Source organism: Puma concolor, chromosome E1 (assembly GCF_028749965.1).
Source record: "Puma concolor isolate L17-30 chromosome E1, mPumCon1.1.hap2, whole genome shotgun sequence".
Taxonomy (NCBI): domain Eukaryota; kingdom Metazoa; phylum Chordata; class Mammalia; order Carnivora; family Felidae; genus Puma; species Puma concolor.
The window spans coordinates 52,048,929-52,068,565 of record NC_141680.1 but is presented as its reverse complement, the minus strand read 5'-3'; the positions used below and the strand labels follow the sequence as shown (position 1 = coordinate 52,068,565).

The 19,637-nt window shown below is 47.5% G+C and overlaps 2 protein-coding genes across 6 annotated transcripts in view; one reads left to right on the top strand and one right to left on the bottom strand.

The window, feature by feature from the left end:
• The window catches only part of ARSG (arylsulfatase G), a 109,820-nt gene that overhangs the window by 84,881 nt on the left and 5,302 nt on the right, over nucleotides 1-19,637 (bottom strand). The window lies entirely within an intron of this gene.
• On the top strand, nucleotides 1,284-18,005 carry SLC16A6 (solute carrier family 16 member 6). Of its 2 annotated transcripts, XM_086687838.1 has the most exons (6): nucleotides 1,284-1,462; nucleotides 8,201-8,439; nucleotides 11,261-11,404; nucleotides 13,462-13,590; nucleotides 16,016-16,825; nucleotides 17,701-18,005. In XM_086687838.1, exons 2-6 carry the CDS (start codon nucleotides 8,208-8,210, stop codon nucleotides 17,949-17,951), a joined length of 1,566 nt encoding a protein of 521 aa, XP_086543964.1. In that variant the 5' UTR covers nucleotides 1,284-1,462; nucleotides 8,201-8,207; the 3' UTR covers nucleotides 17,952-18,005. The 2 variants fall into 2 exon arrangements, with proteins under 2 accessions (XP_086543964.1, XP_086543965.1); XM_086687839.1 differs by lacking the exon at nucleotides 13,462-13,590.

The following is a 19,637-nucleotide window of genomic DNA, read 5'->3' as shown; positions in this document are numbered from 1 at the left end:
AGGAAGCCAAGTCGGCGCCCTCGCGCACTCCGAAATGCCTGGGATACGACACACTGCTTTGTCCCCATAACTGGTTTCCCGGGCATCATCTGCTGAGTTCGCAGTGACCTTGGGGTTGGGGACTTCGGGATGAGGGGCACGTACTCCCTAAACGCCCGGGTCCCTGCCGTACCGGGGGCTCCCAGCGGATTAGGCAGCCATGCACCTGTGTGCACGTCGCCAGCCGCCTGGCCGGGAGGATGCGCGCGCGCCCCGACCCGGGGATGCTGACTCAGCCCGGCTGCTCACATCCCTTTCGCGCAACGCGGATGCTGTTGGCGCTGTTGCTGCTGCTGCTGCCGCCGCCGCTACTGCTGCAAAAGGGGGAAAGCTAGGCACTCGTAGCAGCCGGGCCGCTAGCTCTCTGGGGCCCACTGCGGCACTCCCTCCCTCCCTCCCCCCCCCCCCCCCAAGGAGAACCGTGCGCGAGTTGACGAAATTGGGGGAAGTGGGCGCTGGAGGAGGAACTCGGGGTGCGCGGCGCCGCGCGCGCAGCTCACACCCAAACTGGAAGGAACCTGTTCTGCTCCGGGCTGGCGCGGAGCCGCCGCAGCCGCGAGCGCCGCGCGGGTTTAGCCTCCGCACCCCCAATCGCCCCCAGCCAATCCCCAAATCCTCCGGGGGTACTCGGCGGTGGGCGCTCGGGGGGGGGGGGGGTACTGAGGGAAGGGAAGCGGCCCTGGGGCCCCGCGCGCGCGCGCGCCCGGCCGGGGGTGCCGGAGGAGAGGTGCAGGCGCCCCGAGCACGCCCGCGCTCCCCGCTTGCGGTGCAGCAAAGCGCCGGGGTCCGGTCGGGCAGGCGCGCACGGCCGCGCCCGGGTCGGGTGGGGGGAGAGGGGCGGCGTGCCAAGGACCCCGGCGGCAGGGGCGGGGGTGGCCCCGCGGGACCCCGCCGTTGGCACCAGACGGCGACGCCGTTACCTTCCGTGACCCCCAGCCCGGGCCCGGGGCGGGCGCGCGCCCGGCGCGGCCCCGGTCCACGTGGGCCGGCGCGCGCGCGCCAGTCCGGCCCCCTCCTTGGCGGCGCTCGGCGCTCGCAGCACATGGTCGGCGGCGGCGCGCCCCCGAGGCCGGCGGAGACCGGCTGCAGCCGGTATAGGATAAGGGATAGGCAGCGACGCGGGGCCGGGGCGCGGGCAGCCGCACGCAGGGCCCGGGCGCAGGCGGCCGGGGTGGGGGGCGGGGGGAGGGTGTGGCCGGGGTGCCCGAGGCGCGGCCGTGGGTGGGGGGCCGGGGCCAGGGCCGGGGCGCTGCGGGCCGGGCGCCCGGTGCTCACCCGCCGGAGCCAGTTTGCGGTAGGCTCGGGCCCACGCCCTAAGGGGTTAAACCTTTCTCATGTTACCGAGCGGCTTATAAGGAGGGGGAGGCCAAGCCTCCGCCTTATTGGGAGCCTTTTGGGGTTTATTCTCTTCCCTTCTAACTTGGTGAGTTGGTTTTATTATTTTACATGTTTAAAAGTTTGATTGTGGGGTGGGTTGTTTTTTTTTTTTTTAATGTGTTGGGAGCTTTTTTTTTTTTTTTTTTTTGGGCTGGTGGTGTGTGGGGTGGGCAGGACGGCGGGACTTAACATCTTAACATTTTGGAGACGTTATTCTGAAAAATACTCTCTGACAGTTGGGAATGCCCAGGGCCACCAGGATGACGCGCTCTAAGCCAGTGTGGGCAGCTGAGAGTTGACTGTCCGTGGCCCTGGCTGGCAGTTGGGGTCCGGAAAACAGCTAGAGGCAGGATTGGTTTTGAGGGCCCCCCCGCCCCGTCCCGGATTGGGGGCTTCAGGCCATCGAGCGAGTCGGGGGCGCCCGCTCACCCCCGCGTGGATTTTCCGCATGAAGTTGCCCGCGCGTCACAGGAGCGAAATGTCAGAGGTAGCTTCCCCAGGCTCGCGCGCGCGCGCGCGCGCAGGCCGGCCACTGAGGCAGCGCCAGGGCAAATGGGAATCCCTGTCCCCCCCGCACCCCCCCCCCAAGCCGACACACACTGCCGGGGCAGCCAACGTGACCCCGCATTGGGAAGGCAGAGCGCGCGGGTCCTACACCTTGACCGTCCGAGCTGTCAGCGCCTGACGGCTGGTCCCGCTCAACTTCCAAGGTTCCCGGTTGCGGCTGCCAGCCGCAGGAAAGCGCCCGTGTGGCTGAGCAGTTCCGTAGTGGCGGAGGATGATTTTGCAGAGGAAATGGGTTATTTCCTTCTGGGGTTGTTTTTTTTTTTTTTTTTTGCCTTTTTTTACTTTTTTTTAAAAAATTAAATCCCCACCGTCCCCCCCAGCAGACAGGTGATAGAAGTTTGTTCGGTGGCATGTAAAATGTCACCAGACGCAGGGGGCATTAGCCTTAAGAGACTAAGCTCCCCGGAGCCAACTGGGGAAGCAGCATTACAGCTTGACAACCTGGAAGCTGGTTTTGTTTGCACAGTTAGACACTCCGTGCGGGCTCCTTCTTGAAGGAGATGGTTTCTACCCCGAGAATGAGATTTCTCAGTTAATCTGTTTTGCAAATCCTACGAACATGAGTGTCTTCTCTGCAAAAAAAATACCATGTGTTTCTGCTGAGATTTCTGAGTGAGGCTTCTTCCCATGTCCCAAGCACCAGTACGCGGCATTTTGGGGGGTCAACGATACATCCTGCCCCAGGGATAAAGAAATACCTCTTCTCATAATTAAGGGAAGGGTAGCCAAGATAGAGAGTTCCAGTTCATAAATAAACAATGCAGCCAAGTGGAAAAGCGCCTTCTGCCTTAATGAGTACCACTAACTGTGAGTTTTCCTTCTGTGGTTTCCAAAAACTGGACTTTTTCTCAGTGGAACCCCTGAGGAGGACACTTAAACTAGGGGTTCAGATTTCAACATCATGATCTTGTAAAATGGGTGAATTGGTTTTATCCAGTGATTTCAAAGCTGCTGAGGCAGACCTCCAGGTTAGGTTTGGGACTTTTTTAGTAGAGAATTCAGATGAACTTTACCTGAATGCAGACTGGTTTTGACGGGGGGGGGGGGGGGGGGGCGGCGGCGAGGGGGAAACGGCTTGTCAAAAACTGTTCTCCAGGCTACGCCTTTAAGAACAGAGCCTAGCCCTGCTCGGCTTTAACCAGCAGCCATCACCGTTCCATCCAAAGCCTGCATTTTGAACTTTGCTCTAAACTGACCCTGGACTGATGCTCTGACGGTCTATAATAATCCAATATTTTGCATTCTTGATGGCCCCAAATCAAACCTTTACTCAACAGATCAAATCACAGTGAAATTCCCAGCTATAGCAGACTTCCACACCTTGGCAGAATCCTCATTTATTGAAGGTGAAGACAACCAAATGCTCATAGGAAATATTTCAGCCTGCCCAGCGTGTTTTGTCATTGTACTTCCTTTGGGAAAACATCAGGGAGAAGGCGGCTCGGCTGCCAGGAAGCCCCGTTCATTATAGAACTTTACAGTTGGGACCCTCAAGTCTGCTGTGGCTAGTCCCTACTTTACAGATGATGAAATTTGGGGATTAAGTGATTTCCCCAAGATTGTGCAGCCAGTTAATGGTAGACAGACGTTCAACAAATAATGCCCAAGGGCCTCCAGACAACAAACGCGTGGGCTTTGGCCCCAGAGGACTCCAGAGTGGAGGATGAAAGTCTAACTCGGACCAAGTCCGGCTCAAAGGCTGTCCTAGAACCGTAGCCTCTTAGGGCAGGGAAAGATCGGGACAACACTCTGTTTACCTGCTGACAACACAAATCAAGGAGCAGAGTGATTCACCCACTCAGCTTGCCTCACCTGTTAGACCCCCACACAGTAAACCAGCGTCCCTTCCCGTAAGATCAGTTTGCATCGCCATAAAACCGAGGCGGTATTTGGTATCCTGGAATTGATAGAGGATTCTAAGTAACTGAGTTCAAAATTCAGGCCTTTGTTTCTAGCCTTGTGGAGGTGGACACTTTTAAGCCGGTTGGCCTGCGGAATGAATGGACATAAGGAGAGGAGGCCAGGAAGGGATTTATTCTGCAAGCAGGGACGTTCTCACTTGGGTCTCATAGGGATAGAGCAGGGCACCGCTTCAGCAGTAGGGCAAGACTCCTACTTTGTCGAAGGAGCTTTTATTGAGCACGTACTAGGTGCCAGACGCGCTGCCGGGCACTGGGTCTGGAAAGAGCTGCTGGCTGCCCTTGTAGGTGCCTGCCCTGTGTGATCCTACATGCAGAACACAGAAGTTCTCATCCAGTATGTTCTAGAAACCAGGTTATTCTATGATTATTCTATATGGTGGTCTTCTCTCCAACGATAAATATAACAGGACGTGGGATGCTTTAGGAGGATAAAGGCATACACTTTGGAGGAGGTGGGTTTGGGGGTGTCATCTTTGCTTTATGATGTCCCCAGTAATAATACTAAGAAAGCATCTGTCCTCCAAAACCCTAACAGTGCGGGTGAAACTTCTATTTGGATCTAGCTTCAGGAGAGTAGCACAGATGTAAAGCAAAGTTTAAAAAAAAAACCAAAGGAACATAGACATAGAGTCAAGTCTGCTGTCTTCCAACCAGCTGCCAAAGATCAGATCTGAGCAGTGTCCAACTACATTTCACCCACATTTGCAAGAACCATCTAGCATTTGCACCTTCCTCCTAGCTCCCGGCTTTCCCTGGACCACCAGGTTTGCCCAGGGGGAATCAGGTGATTCATAGAACTCGGTGCTGAGTACCACAGTATAAACTGGTAAAGCTGAATGGAACCTTAAAGATTCTCCAGTCCAACCTTGCCATTTGACTAATGAGGAACTCAGGCCCAGAGAGGTGCACTTGACTTTCTCAAGGTCACGCAGTTCAGTGGTGACACAGTTTATGGAACTTTACATAGGGAGGTCAAGAGAGCTCTTATCATTGAAAGAAATTCTTCCCAATCTCTGCCTAAAACAGCCCCTTCCAGGCCTTTAAAATGCTGTCCCTTAGGCTGATAGGGCGGGACGACGCTGGGAGACAGCAGATTTGATTCTGAACAGTTTCGGTGGTCAAGTGCCTTCTCTTCGGTCTAGATTCCACCTTTTGTAAAGAAAAATGAGTAAGATTTTACAAGGAGACGGACAAATGAGCTCTAAATTCCCTAACATTCTATAATTCTAACACCACTCCGGGCTACCGGTTGGTGGAAAGTGCACCCATTTTGCACGTTCAAACCACAGATCGTAACATGCAAAGAACGAGTGAGATAGATACCTATCACCAGAGTCTTCTGCCGATGGATAGGTAATCTTCTCTTCATACCAAAACTACAATCTTGTCCTAAATACAGTCCAACAAAAAGACTGTCTCTTGACCCTGTGGAGGCTTTAGGCTAGAAAGAAATTCAGTCTTTGGGGACTTTATCAATTTTTTTTTTTTTTTTTTTTGCCTTTATCAATCTTATCCCAATCTTTATCCTAAGATCTTAGGAGCACCCTTCTGGGTTAGAACAGTCATGCCAGAGGTCCTTGGACTTCATTGCCACTTAGTCTAACTGCTTGTCAGAAATGTGAACTCTGGAAGGACATGGCCAAGTGGTTTTACTATGCATTTCAGTCATAGGGTTCCTATCATTACCGTCAACAAGGACTTAAGTCCATGGAGACAGAGGCCATCCCTCTGTCTTTCACCGTAGTATCCCTGATGCCTAGCATAGGGTCTGGTCCCTCCTAGGTACTTTGTTGAAAAAAATAAATACAAGCTGTGTGAAAGGTCTGGGGGCAGGAAGGCAGAAGGAGGTACAAAGAGAGAAAGGCCCCACGGTTTGTTTTCCATGAGCCTATTATTTCCGTGAGCAAATAAGGTAAACACAAATAAACAACACCCCATTACTAAGTGATACCTGTCACAAGAAGAGAACCCCCTAGGTTGAGTTGGTCAGAGGAAGCATTATGGAAGAGAGAAGATTTGACGGAGCAGGGTCTGACAGGTGCCAGCTGTAAAAGTAGGGGGGCAACCAGTCCCTGGAGCCGGGGGAGAGGGCCTGGCCATGGGCAAGGTGGTTAGAGACTAGCGGGCAGGGAGGAGTCCATTTGGACTGCAGCCTGAGTCAAGTCTTAGAACGGGAAGCAAGAAGGCTACAAAGATAGGGTGGGGTCCAACGATGAAGGCATGGAAAGCCAGGCTAATCCATGGGTTTTATCCCTCAGAAAGAGGAAAGCCACTGAAAAAGGCTGAGCAGAAAAATGTCATGACAGTGCAGCATTTCAGAGATTAATCGTACTGGACACACGGAGCCAGTTAGGCTAGTAAAGGCGTCTTGGGCTCCACAAGGAAAAGTCCAAACTAACAGCCTGGTAGGGGGATGAAATGGAAGGGGTGAAGCTAAGGACCTAAGCTGTGAGCTCCCACCACTTCCCTCTCCCTCTCCCCCAACACCTCTCTGTAGGGATAAACACCAAATACTAGATGGACCCTATTACTGGGAAGTACTTTTTGTGGGGTTTTTTTGGGGGGAGGGGGGTTCTAGACCTTCAGCCTAGTAGTGTTTTCACACCCCTGCCCCGGCTGCCTCACCTTGGGAGTGGATTTTGAAAGTCTGATGAAGGAGGGGTGTTGTGAAAACCTCATTTGCGGGAGGGCTCCCGGCTTCTGTCTTAAATCAGCTGCTTTCCTTGTTGGGGAAGGCTGATGCCAAGCTGTTCTGTCGCTGCCCAGCCTACATCTTGATCCATTTAACTGGCCTTCCCACCTTTGTATGTGCTCTGAGAAAGGATGCACTGACACACAGCAAAACGCAGAGGCCTTTGCTGCAGAGGGCATAAGCTTTTTTTAAGCATCTTATGCCCTATTTCGTTCAATCAAATATTTAACAGTGAAGGACAAAGAGTGCGTATACTGTCCTTTTAGAGTCCCAGTCTACAGTGCGAATGGCACCATCGATAGGATGAAGGACACTAAGTTGGGTCAGATTTGCTGCTTTTTATGATTTAGAGAGTTAACTCAGAATGTGGTTAGATCCCAACACCAAAAATTGGCAAGTCCGCCGGAGAGATGAGGTTGTGTCCCGTTATTTTTCAGCTGCCCTCCAACATCAATAAAACCTGCCTTAGTACTTGAACACGACAACCTAATGGCCAGGAGAAGGACACCCGTGCATCCTGAAAATTCAACCTGTACACAACTGTATGATTGTAGAGAATTCTTAAATTCAAGAGCTCTAAGGCCATGGACTCATTATTACAGATAGTAATTCTGGGTTGGACTAGAAACACATCACCGTCTCAAAGCGCGCGTAACTGCAGAGGCTCTGAAAGCACGCTTCCCAGAGGGGAAGACGCAAGGTCAACCCCCCTCCCTCCAATGTTAAGTATAGTGTTTCCCCTTACTGGTGGTGTTACAGGCACAGGTCTGCTTGTTCTGATGTTTGTGGCAGTTCACATGCAAAAGCATACTGAGGTCAGGGCAACTTGGCTAGGTTCACTGGCCGCCCAGGCCTTGCAAATTTTCAGTGCTCTATTCGGTCACTGAGTATGTGTCAATTGCTAACACATCAAGTAGTGGTTAACTTTGAGGAACTTACTCACGATGGTTACATTCTGTTCGTGTAGGTACATCCGCATGGAAAATGCCAGATCATAATCAGAAGGAGAGGTAGCTGATGATCTGAATGGCTGGGGGCATCAGCCAGAGACACATAGGATGCCACAAACATTTATCCTATGGAAGATGCTAGATGGACTGTCAGTGTTTGCCTCTTAGCCTCCCTTTTCCTAGGCTTCATTTCTGATCAACATTATGATCAACCCACGCTTCCTTTACACCTAACTTGTCTTCAAGTTCAAGGTCAGCATCAATACTCGGGTCTGGTGGCCATTCTGTATCCTTCAGGGTGCCTCTAACTACGCTGTTCTGATCCCTTTTGTTTGTTTTTTTCCCCATTTAATTATCACAGCTGGGAAGTCTTCCTTCCAGATTCTTTGGGGGCTCTGTATACGATACAAGTCTTTGGAGCTCCCAAAGAATCTGGAAGGAAGACTTCCCAGCTGTGACAATTAAATAAGTGTGCAATTGTTATCCAGAGACTTTATAGTAACCGCACATTGTTCAAATATTCATCACCCTAAGAAATGTGGTAAGTAGTCCTTATCTGTTATGTTTGCTAAAGAGTAGCAGAATCATCAACTCTCATGCTATTGGCTGGTCTGATTTTTTTTTTTTTTTTTTTTTTTTACTTTTTATTTCAGATTAAGAATGACCCAAAAGACATCACAGCTTTGTTCCAGAGCCAATGTTTATACTCAAGTGCCTGACGGAGGATGGGGCTGGGTGGTGGCTGTGTCTTTTTTCTTTGTTGAAGTCTTTACATACGGCATCATCAAGTCATTTGGCGTCTTCTTCAATGACTTAATGGACAGTTTTAATGAATCTAACAGCAGGATTTCGTGGGTCATATCAATATGTGTATTTGTCTTAACATTCACAGGTTGGTACCTCTTTCTGTTTAAATGATATGGAAGCATGTGCCGCTCTTCATTGGCTTAACTACATGATGTACTCACCATATTGGCAATGCGTTCCTCATATGGCCCATGGGCCCTTTCTAGCCTCAGTTCAGTAACAGGGTTTTCAGGGGTTTGGGGATGGCGAGTAACAAGAGGCGCTGAAGGAGAGAGCCCCATCTGCCTGCCCTGATGGCCTTCAGTTTATACGCACATGCACTAGAAACCTACTGTATGCATAGTCTTAGGATACGAGAGATTACTTTGAGGCCCGCAGTAAAGCCCCGTCCTATGTAGTCATTTTCTGAAGAAGCAACAGCAAAACTACTTGCCGTACTAGCCCTGGTCTCATAAACGCATGCTTAGGAAAGAGGTCGGGACGTGTAAATGTGGATGCGTGAAGAGCAAGAGGATGTCAATCAGGATATAATGTAAAATTGCAAATCTTATCCAGGAGGGACACTCTGAATGCAGACAGCCGCTTCCCTAAAGGATTTCACTGGCTTACCAGAGTGCCTCTGAGAAAATGGGGTTTGAGTATACTTTTCTTATTTTTTTATTTTTTAAAATTTACATCCAAATTAGTTAGCATCTAGTGCAACAATGATTTCAGGAGTAGAATCCTTAGTGGCCGTTACCCATTTAGCCCATCTCCCCTCCCACAACCCCTCCAGTAACCCTCTGTTTGTTCTCCCTACATAAGAATCTCTTATGTTTTGTCCCCCTCCCTGTTTTATTATATTATTTCTGTTTCCCTTCCCTTATGTTCATCTTAAAGTCCTCATATGAGTGAAGTCATGATTTTTGTCTTTCTCTGACTAATTTCACTTAGCATAATACTCTCCAGTTCCATCCAAATGCAAGATTTCATTCTTTTTGACTGTCGAGTAATACTCCATTGTATATATATACCACATCTTCTTTATTCATTCATCCATTGATGGACATTTGGGCTCTTTCCATACTTTGGCTATTGTCAACAGTGCTGCTATCAACATGGGGGTGCATGTGTCCCTTCGAAACAGCACCCCTGTATCCCTTGGATAAATGCCTAGTCGTGCAGTTGCTGGGTCCATACGGTTTTCCAGAGTGGCTGCACCAGCTTGCACTCCCATGTTTGAGTATAATTTTCAATGTCCTACTTGTCTCTAGGTCCCTTACAGGCCTGATTCTCAGGACGGTCCGTCTGTCTATCAGGGGCCACGGCAAGGGCTTCCAAGAAAACACGGCCACTGAACTCACCTCAGAAAGTTAATGGGGCTGACCTTACACTTCCCTAACCCTAATATCCTAACAGTGGAACTATTATCTCTGAATTTTTCTGTCTTTAAATGTAGTTAGTTTTCAGCCACATAATGTCTTAAAGAGGCAGCTCCATGGTTCTTTCCTATCGAGTAAAGAATTTCTTACTACTCCTCGTACAGTGTCCTGGGAGCGTCCCAGAGGAGCTCTCCAGTTCCAGCTGAAGTCATTTACTTCATGAAATATGAATGTCTTCATGAGTATGAAGACATTTACTTTAAAAAAAATTTTTTTTTTTACTGTTATTCATTTTTGAGAGACAGAGAGAGACTGAGCATGAGTGGGGAAAGGGCAGAGAGAGGGAGACACAGAATCTGAAGCAGGCTCCAGGCTCCGAGCTATCAGCACAGAGCCCGACGCGGGGCTCAAACCGCGAGATCATGACCTGAGCTGAAGTCAGACGCTTAACTGACCGAGCCACTCAGGTGCCCCAAGACATTTACTTTTTTAATTGGGGAAAGTTTACTCAGCAAAACAATGTAAGTGCATTCGAACTAAAGTTTTACCTTTGGCATTCTTCAAATAAAAAGATGCCAGAGCTTCACTTTGAGCTCTTTTATAATCAAAAACAATGATACAGTCAACAAGAAATTTCCCGTTAATACTATTATACCAGAAGATCATTCTTCTAAATGCTATTATGATACGAGTTAATGCTTTGCACCAACGGGCCACCTAACAGCGATGAGAGTGGTTTCGTTATGAGCTCTATTCAATATTGGTTTATAGTCCACTAACAGAAGAGTTATATATGGACTCACCCCAATGGAATAAATTTAGTCGTTCTTGTTTTGTTTTGGGGTTTTTTTGTTTTGTTTTTTGCTTCTCTATCCAGCATGTTCTGTATTGCTCTCTTACCCAATTGTCAATGGTTCCCTTATCTTGGTATATTCAAGTGAGTATCAGTGTTGGCCTAAATAACATACCACTAGGAAACTGATCTGCCAGACCTAAGTGTTCTGCAGGATATGGAGTACGGACCCTAAGCGAATGAGTGAATGATCATCAGCCACTCTGAATTCGCTCGCCCCTAGCTAGCCTCCTCGTGGGGTGTTCAACTGAGCCTTCGCTGTACTTTCACATCATTTTCAGAAAAGTCAAATGAAACTGAGCTAGAAACTGACCCCAAAGGGAGCTTTCTAAAAAAGAATCCAAAGCAGTGACTGTATAGAAAACGAAGACGATTCAAGCCATCATAGGAAAACCCGTTTTTGTCACAGAATAGCACACATGACATGCATACCTAACTTTATAGGTGCTCATGGAGAGCCCACGTCGCTTTCATCTAAAAATAGAGCCATATGTTTTATCCTATTACTCTGGCTTTCTCGTTAAGAAGCCCAAAGAATGTACTGTCCCGTTTGAACAAATATAACCATCGTGTGAAATGTATTATATATCGCACATCATCTCTCCACGTTCAAGACTTGAGAAGGAATCTTAAGAAGGCTAATGTTCATGCCTCTGGGAATTAAAATGTCGCATTATGGTCTCTCGCTGCAGCTCCCCTCTCTGCTGTCCTGAGCACTCGTTTTGGGCACCGTCTCGTGGTGGTGGCAGGGGGCCTGCTTGTCAGCACGGGAATGGTGACCGCCTCCTTTTCCAGGAAGCTGTACCACATGTACATTTCAATCGGCATCATATCCGGTAAGTGCTGCTCCTGGGCTCCACAGTCCTCCAAATACTCCGTTTGAAAAACAAGGAAGGGGAAGGAGGGGGTCCAACCCAACATGTATCTTTTTTTCTCTTTCTCTTTTTTTCCTTTAAAATTAATGGTGCCCCAGATCGGTGGTTTTAAACTGGGCTGGATAGACTCCAGGGGATACGGGAATCTCTTCTCAGTGCCCAAGAGTTTTTGACTGTTTTTTGTTTTTTTTTTTTTCTTTTTTAATATTTACCAATGAGAAAGACAACTTCTCTTTTGCATTAGTTCGCAGCCCAAAGACATCATTTTCACCAAGTAAGATGGGAATTTCCTTAGCGGGTATTTCCAAAGTGGGAGTCTGAGACTTCTGGGCCGTAGGGGAGAAAGCAAGCATGGTAAACTTTGTCTCGGGGTCTGAGGAAACATTTTTCCCTCTCAAAGGAGTGCCTACAGGGGCGCCTGGGAGGGTTCAGTCGGTTAAGCATCTGACTTCAGCTCAGGGCATGATCTCGCGGTTCGTGAGTTCGAGCCCCGCGTCGGGCTCTGTGCTGACGGCTCGGAGCCTGGAGCCTGCTTCGGATTCTGTGTCTCCCCGTCTCTCTGCCCCTCCCCGGTCACACTCTGTCTCTCTTTCTGTCTCTCAAAAATAAACATTAAAAGCAGTCCCTACATTGCTTAACAGATGCTATATGTATTTAGTTAAGATTTGCACAACTTTTCATATATTTCTGCACCTATCAAAGCTCATTTCTTTCTTTTTTTTTTTAATTTTTTTTTTAACGTTTATTTATTTTTGAGACAGAGACAGAGCATGAGCGGGGGAGGGGCAGAGAGAGAGGGAGACACAGAATCGGAAGCAGGCTCCAGGCTCCGAGCCATCAGCCCAGAGCCCGACGCGGGGCTCGAACTCCCGGACCGCGAGATCGTGACCTGAGCTGAAGTCGGACGCTTAACCGACTGAGCCACCCAGGCGCCCCCATTTATTTCTTTTAAATACAAGTCTTATATAAGAACTATATTCAACAGTGGTCTGTGCATTGTGAATTATATAAATTCTTTTAATGCCGTAAAATAGGGGGAAAAAAACACAGGAAACAGTTTTTATACTCCTGGCATCCACGAACTGTTACAACTTTTCTAGACCTCTAATGAAATCCTTTTTTTTTTTTTTTTCAAGTTTATTTTGAGAGAGAGAGAGAGAGAGAGAAAGAGAATATCCCAAGCAGGCTCTGCACTGCCAGCACAGAGCCCGACTTGGGGCTTTATCTCATGAACTACTGAGATCATGACCTGAGCCGAAACCAAGAATGGTACGCTTAACTGGCTGAGCCACTCAGGCACCCCTGAAACCTTTTATTTTATCTTACTTTAGTTTTTACTACAGCACCTTTTTCCAGAATGAAATTCACTGGCTTCCAGAACTTACGATTTATACAATAAACACCCCTCCCTCACCAAATAGTTTATAAAGGCAGCCTCTATTTCCTCTTTTACCCAGTAATCATTTAGGAAATGTATTGTTTGGATTTCCAAGAGGTTCGATTGTCTGGTGGTTAACTTTTTTGGTATTATTTTCAGATTGTTACGCATCGTGACCAAAGTATTTGCTGGCACAAAAATCTCTGGGGAAACCAAAAATGTCTATCTGACATGGCACATAATATTAAAAAAAACCTAAGTAATTCCTAAAAATACGTATGTACATACATACATTAAATTAAATATTAAAAACAGGGGCACCTGGGTGTCTCAGTCGATTAAGCATCCAACTTCGGCTCAGGTCATGATCTCGGAGTTTGTGAGCTCTAGCCCCGCGTCGGGCTCTGTACTGACAGCTCAGAGCCTGGAGCCTGCTTCGGATCCTGTGACTCCCTCTCTCTCTGCCCCTCCCCTGCTCATGCTGTGTCTCTCTGTCTCTCAATAGTAAGTAAACATTAAAAAAAAATTTTTTTTTCCATAAAAAATAAAAAAATTCAAAAAACACAATAATCCCAGATCTTTGCACCCTTCTGTAATCAATCGTATGTGATGCTCACTCTTCTTTCTGGCTCTCTTTCAGGTTTGGGATTCTGCTTTAGCTTTCTACCAACTGTCACCATTCTATCCCAGTACTTTGACAAAAGGCGCTCCATGGTCACTGCAATTGCTTCCACGGGAGAATGTTTCGCTATGTTCGCTTTCGCCCCAGGTAGGCAGACCCTCGTGGTCCATGTACGGATGCGGGTTGGGCAAGCCCCTCTGCTCTTCTGGCCAACAGTCGGCTGACTCTACCCGTATTTGCCTTCTTTCCTGCAGCGCAGTTTGAGAATCTGTCCTCCCTCATCCCGTTTTAGGAATCCCTCCGCTCTAATACTAATCCGAGTTGACCTAAATAGGTCAACAGGTGTTAAGACGCCCATTCAGTGGGAAGGCTGGAAACATCCATTCCAAAATAACTAATTTAATAATTTGAGGCGGGTCATACTATTATCTTTCCTTTGTCAAAAGAACCCTATTCAGTGTGGATTTAAAATGTGCTGATAAAGTTAGCTTTATTATCTGTGTGTAGGTAATCTCGCGGCAAAATTTTTCTCCCTAGTTTACTTGCTATCTCAGTGTCCGCAGGTAAATTTCACTCTAACCAGCAACAGACGGTTAACCTCGGAGACCCAGATTCGTTTCTTACTCTGCCGTTTCCTTGAAGAATGTGTCTGTGATTATACTTTGAGCGAAGGAGTTAATGTAGAAGTGTTTAGGGGTAACGTGTCCTAGTGACTGAAGCTTTTCACATAGTTGAGAAAAATGAAATGTGTGTGTGCATACAGGTCTATAGGAAGGCAGAGAGACAGGGAAAATGTTAATTGTTGAATTTAAGCAAAGGGCGGGCAGTCACACACCCTGGTGTCATTCTTTCTGCTTTTCTGTCCACTTAATGTTGCAGGGAGACTCAGTGGTCTGTGAATGACCTGAGGGTAGGAACTGCATCTGGGCTTTGTTCCCTAGAAAATCCCTGCTACCTGGTAGGCACCCAAGAAATGTCAAATGGAAGGGCGCCTGGGTGGCTCAGTCGGTTAAGCATCCAACTTTAGCTCAGGTCATGAGATCATGGCTCGTGAGTTCGAGCCCCGCATCGGGCTCTGTGCTTCAGATTCTCTCTCTCTCTCTCTCTCTCTCTCTCTCAAAATAAATATTTATATAAAAAAAAAAGGTAAATGGAGGGAGGAATATTGCACCCACTTTTGCCAGATGAGCATAAAGCTTCTCAAAATACCCAAGCCTAAAATATCTTGCAGTTTGAAGTTTCCCACATTAATGGGAGGAACGAAAGGTGTGAAAACAGGCTATAAAAGTAACTGGACCACCCCCCCCCCCCCCCACGGAATGTGGGGCTGCCTTGCTCAGCCTATCTTCTGCATAACCAGCTTCCCATGTCTTCATACCTGTCTGCTCTCAAAGAATTAGAATATCATAAAATTCTAATGAATATCATTTAGCCTTTCTGGGATGATTACGAAGATACTTTAAGGTCTTGCGGGGGGCCTGCATTATTCAGTTGTTGCTGTGGGGCTCCCCTGCAGCTGTCTCCCCCGACCTCCCATTCCAGTGTCCAGCCTGCCCCTGGTCAGCAGCCCGGGACCCAGCTTTCCTGGCGGGAAGGAGCAGGACTCACACAGTAAAGGACAGTCTGCAGAATAGAAACTGTAGAACTGTGTCATCATGGAATTCTGGGATCACCGTGAGCTCAGATGCTTCGTTTATCTTTCTACTTAATCCGTGACCACCAAAGACTGCATGAGTGAATGCATAGCGATGTAGCTCAGACGTAGGAAATTCTGTCTTTTAAAGGCCAGACGGGGGGGCGCCTGGGTGGCGCAGTCGGTTAAGCGTCCGACTTCAGCCAGGTCACGATCTCGCGGTCCGTGAGTTCGAGCCCCGCGTCGGGCTCTGGGCTGATGGCTCAGAACCTGGAGCCTGTTTCCGATTCTGTGTCTCCCTCTCTCTCTGCCCCTCCCCCGTTCATGCTCTGTCTCTCTCTGTCCCAAAAATAAATAAACGTTGAAAAAAAAAAATTTTTTTTAAAATAAAAAAAATAAAGGCCAGACGGTAAATACTTAAGGCTTTCGCGGACTAGAAGTATCTGTCAGAACCCCTCACACTTTGCGGGTTACAGCACAAAGGCAGCCATATACCACATCGGCGAATGAGCGGGGCCACATTCCAGTCAAGCTTTAGTATCAAAGACACAGGCAGTGGGCTGGACTTGGCCTGCAGGCTGCTGTTCGCCAAAACCTGGAAGTAGGTCACCGGCTTACTTCATTTCTCGTGCCTCCACCGGGCAAAACGCACCCTCCAAAGCTCTTCTGGGGACCTAGGCTGACAGGTTTGGGTTTGCATCTGATAATCCCTGTGCACTTCTTCCCCTGATCGGTTCAGAACAGCATCAAAGCCTAGAATGAAGGATACAGTACTGGCGGACCGCATTCACCCTGCCAAGTACTCACTGCCAAGTCCTAACTTTTACCGAAGTTAGTACTCAACCGGAACCCTTATTTCTGCTCGGTATTTTCTCCTGGGCCTCGAGTCTGTTTTCTGACCTTCGATTTTTCTTTCTTCTTCGCCCCCGCCTCTTCAAGCAATCACGGCTCTGAAGGACAACATTGGCTGGAGATACAGTCTCCTCTTCGTGGGCTTGCTGCAGCTGAACATTGTCGTCTGCGGGGCGTTGCTGAGACCGATTATCATCAAAGGACCGGGGTCCCCGAAAGCAACCGCACACGAACACCGGAAAGAAGTGCAATGCATGCTCGAAAATGAGAAAACACGCACCTCAATAGATTCCATTGACTCAGGAGTAGAATTAACTACCTCACCAAAAAATGTGCCTAGTCACGCCAACATAGAACTGGGGCCGAAGGCCAATGTGCAGCTGGTGAAGGCCAGCTCCAAGCGGAGCGATAAGAAAGCCCCTCTACTGGACTTCTCCATCTTGAAAGACACAAGTTTTATCTGTTATGCGTTGTTCGGTCTTTTTGCAACCCTGGGATTCTTCGCACCTTCCTTGTACATCATTCCCTTGGCCATTAGTCTAGGCATCGAACAGGACCGCGCTGCCTTCTTATTGTCCACCATGGCGATTGCTGAAGTTTTTGGAAGGATCGGGGCCGGCTGCATCTTCAACAGAGAGCCCATCCGGAAGATCTACATTGAGCTCATCTGCGTCATCTTATTGACTGTGTCTCTGTTTGCCTTTACTTTCGCTACTGAATTCTGGGGTCTGATGTCATGCAGCATATTTTTTGGGTTCATGGTTGGAACGGTAGGGGGTACCCACATTCCACTGCTTGCCGAAGACGACGTCGTGGGGATCGAGAAGATGTCTTCTGCGGCGGGAGCCTATGTCTTCATTCAGAGCATATCAGGACTGGCGGGACCACCTCTTGCAGGTAATTTACCTACACGAAATCCGAGCCCTTGTCTACTATCCCCTTATGGGTTGTGCTGGCTTCTTGTGAGAGTCTTAAAACCTACTGGTTTTTATATGGTCCATAGAATTTCAGAGCTGACAGGATTAGAGATTACCTGAGCCAGCTCTCTTGACTTAAATAGGAGGAAATTGAAGGTCAAAGCATGTAAGCCAACAATCGTATGGTAAATGAGTGACCAAGTCAGGATTAGAAGCTCCGTCTGCAGTCCAGGCTGCCCCAACCTTTGGCTGCCATCTTGCCTTGTAAATGCTCAAGGGGTACCCATCGCTGTATAACCTCACTCATTACCCTCTGACTTTTGGAACCACAGCACAAAAGGACTTCTGTAAGTCACCTGCCCTTCTTAGGAAGGGTGTGAGGAAACTGAGCACAGAACTCACTCTGCAAATACTTAATTGATCACTACACGATATTTCCTGGCGGAAGGACTTGGGTGTGTTTCACACCTTAGCCCCGGAAATAGGTCCTCAGAAGTTATTAGGACAGAAATCTTGCCTCATCTTAAAAGAGCCCTAAAGTGAACTCAAGTGAAAATAATAGAGTTCTTTCTTCTCACTGTTTCCTTTTCCAAGAAGCATGCGTCTAACTGTCCCGCGTTGTATGCTCCATGAGGACAGATTAGCCCGTGAAGAACAAGCTAGCAACCCAGCCGTCTCAGCTGTGCGTTTGTCTGACTTCTCCCTTCTCCCCAGTCTAGGGAAGACTCATATCTTCAACACCCTTTTTTCTTTCGAAAACCCAGCTAGAACACAGAAGGCTAAGCCACTGAGAAGCTTCTGGGTGAGAGAGGGTTTGTGGCCATGTTGCTAACAGATACGAATGCTTTCTCTCAGGTCTGCTGGTGGACCAGAGTAAGATTTACAGTAGAGCTTTCTACTCGTGTGCAGCTGGCACGTCTGTGGCTGCTGGGTGCCTCGCGCTTGTGAGACCTTGTAAAAAGGGACCATGCCAGCGTCATCCTGCAGGCGAGGCCCAGGCCGAGAATCCTCGTGGGAAAGCTTTACAGGACATACCCGAAGACTTTCTCGAAATGGACCTCGGGAAAAATGAGCATAAAGTTCACGTGACCATGGAGCCAGTATGACATGCTTTGCAGTAACGCCAGCCACCCTGTTGGCCGGGAGGTGGGCGGACGGTGGGCGGGGGGGGGACCCGGGGAGGTACGGGGGCTGTCGGCTCTGTGCACTTTCCAAATGACATCTTAAAGGGAATGTGTATGTGAACACGACCAACATCCTTTTCTTTTTTTTCCCTTGTAAGTTTTCCTTTTTGCTTGTGTCTTAAGCCAAAACAAAAACAACCCAGCAATTTCCACACATCAATCTGGTTGTCTTCAGTAGCAATAAGAGATACAAAGAAGGACCCTTTGGCTCACATTCCAAGTTTAAGACAGTGACGTGAATCGCCAGAGTGGTTTTAAGAGCTCTCGCATGTGATAAACAACGATCTTATAAAATGCCATCAGCCCAGATCGCTGAAATGAAATTGGCCACCAAAAAAAAAAAAAAAAAAAAAAAATCTTAAATCACCTTTCAAATTTCTCATTTTCAGAAATAGGAACAAATTGTTTAAAACCCCTTGGAAAACACTGAGGTCTCCATTAACAAATCATGGTTTCTCAGTTTTTCAACTATTCCATGGGAATGGAGTATAGTTTAAGACCAAACGTTTGGCTAACAAATTCTAAAATATATATATATAACTTGAACTTCATAAATGTGAAGATTACCACTTCTTTCTATGGCCAGTCATTACCAGAAGTATTTCAACACAGAATATACAGAATGGCATTCAAAAATATGTTTCCTGTTGCTTTTAATTATTCCGAAATATGTGACTGTAGTATCTTTAATTTAATCCACTATTTATTATTAAGTTATTCTAGGATGATTAAAATAATCAAAAGAAGTAAAATCTGAGACCTAAGCATCATTTTTACCTCCTTTTGGCAATCCTTGAAATGCCTCAGACCTCTTGGAAAGTTACTCTCATCAAAGGGCCAGGTTATAATGATTCTTCAATTTGATTAAAGGCCACATGTGCTAGTTAAAGGGGAAAAAAAAATAATGAATAGCAAATCGCCTTAGCTTCTTAAAATAATTTGTTTTATCACCTAAGAATACTTGAGGATCTCCTTTTGATTGGAATTCTATTTCATTGAATTGTTGAAGCATTTCTGATTTTTTTTTCTTCCTTTCAACAGCTAACTGTTGAAGCATTTCTGTATTTCACATGGGGTAGCAGAGACTTCGTATTTTACCATCGTACGTTACAAGTCGCCATTTACATCTTACATAAACCTTGATTGCTCTAAGTTGCCAGAGTTATCAGGTCAACTGGTCATTGTTGGTTTGGTTTTTTTGTTTGTTTGTTTGTTTGTTTGTTTTCGGAATCACACTACATGTATAGAATTTGTCATGTTACCATTTTTCCATAAAGAGGGCAGGTGTGAGGGTCACAGGGGGGCTACTTACTTACATGTAATGAATCTCACTCTGCAGGTGATGGTCCCTCACTGCTCTTTGATTCATCTTTACTGTTAATTTATGACAACTCAGGGGGAAAAAATATAACAAGCCTAGTTTGGTTACAGGTACACACAAGCTTGAATATTTCTCTGCACTGAAATGAAAGTGGCGTAGTTCATCACCACCTGCTACATTTTGTATAGCATTTTATCAGCCATAGAAATAGGACAATCTGTAAAACTTTGGGGGGGTGGGGGAAAAAATGACAAAGTGTCGAAAACAGACACACCTGGAATGGTGGA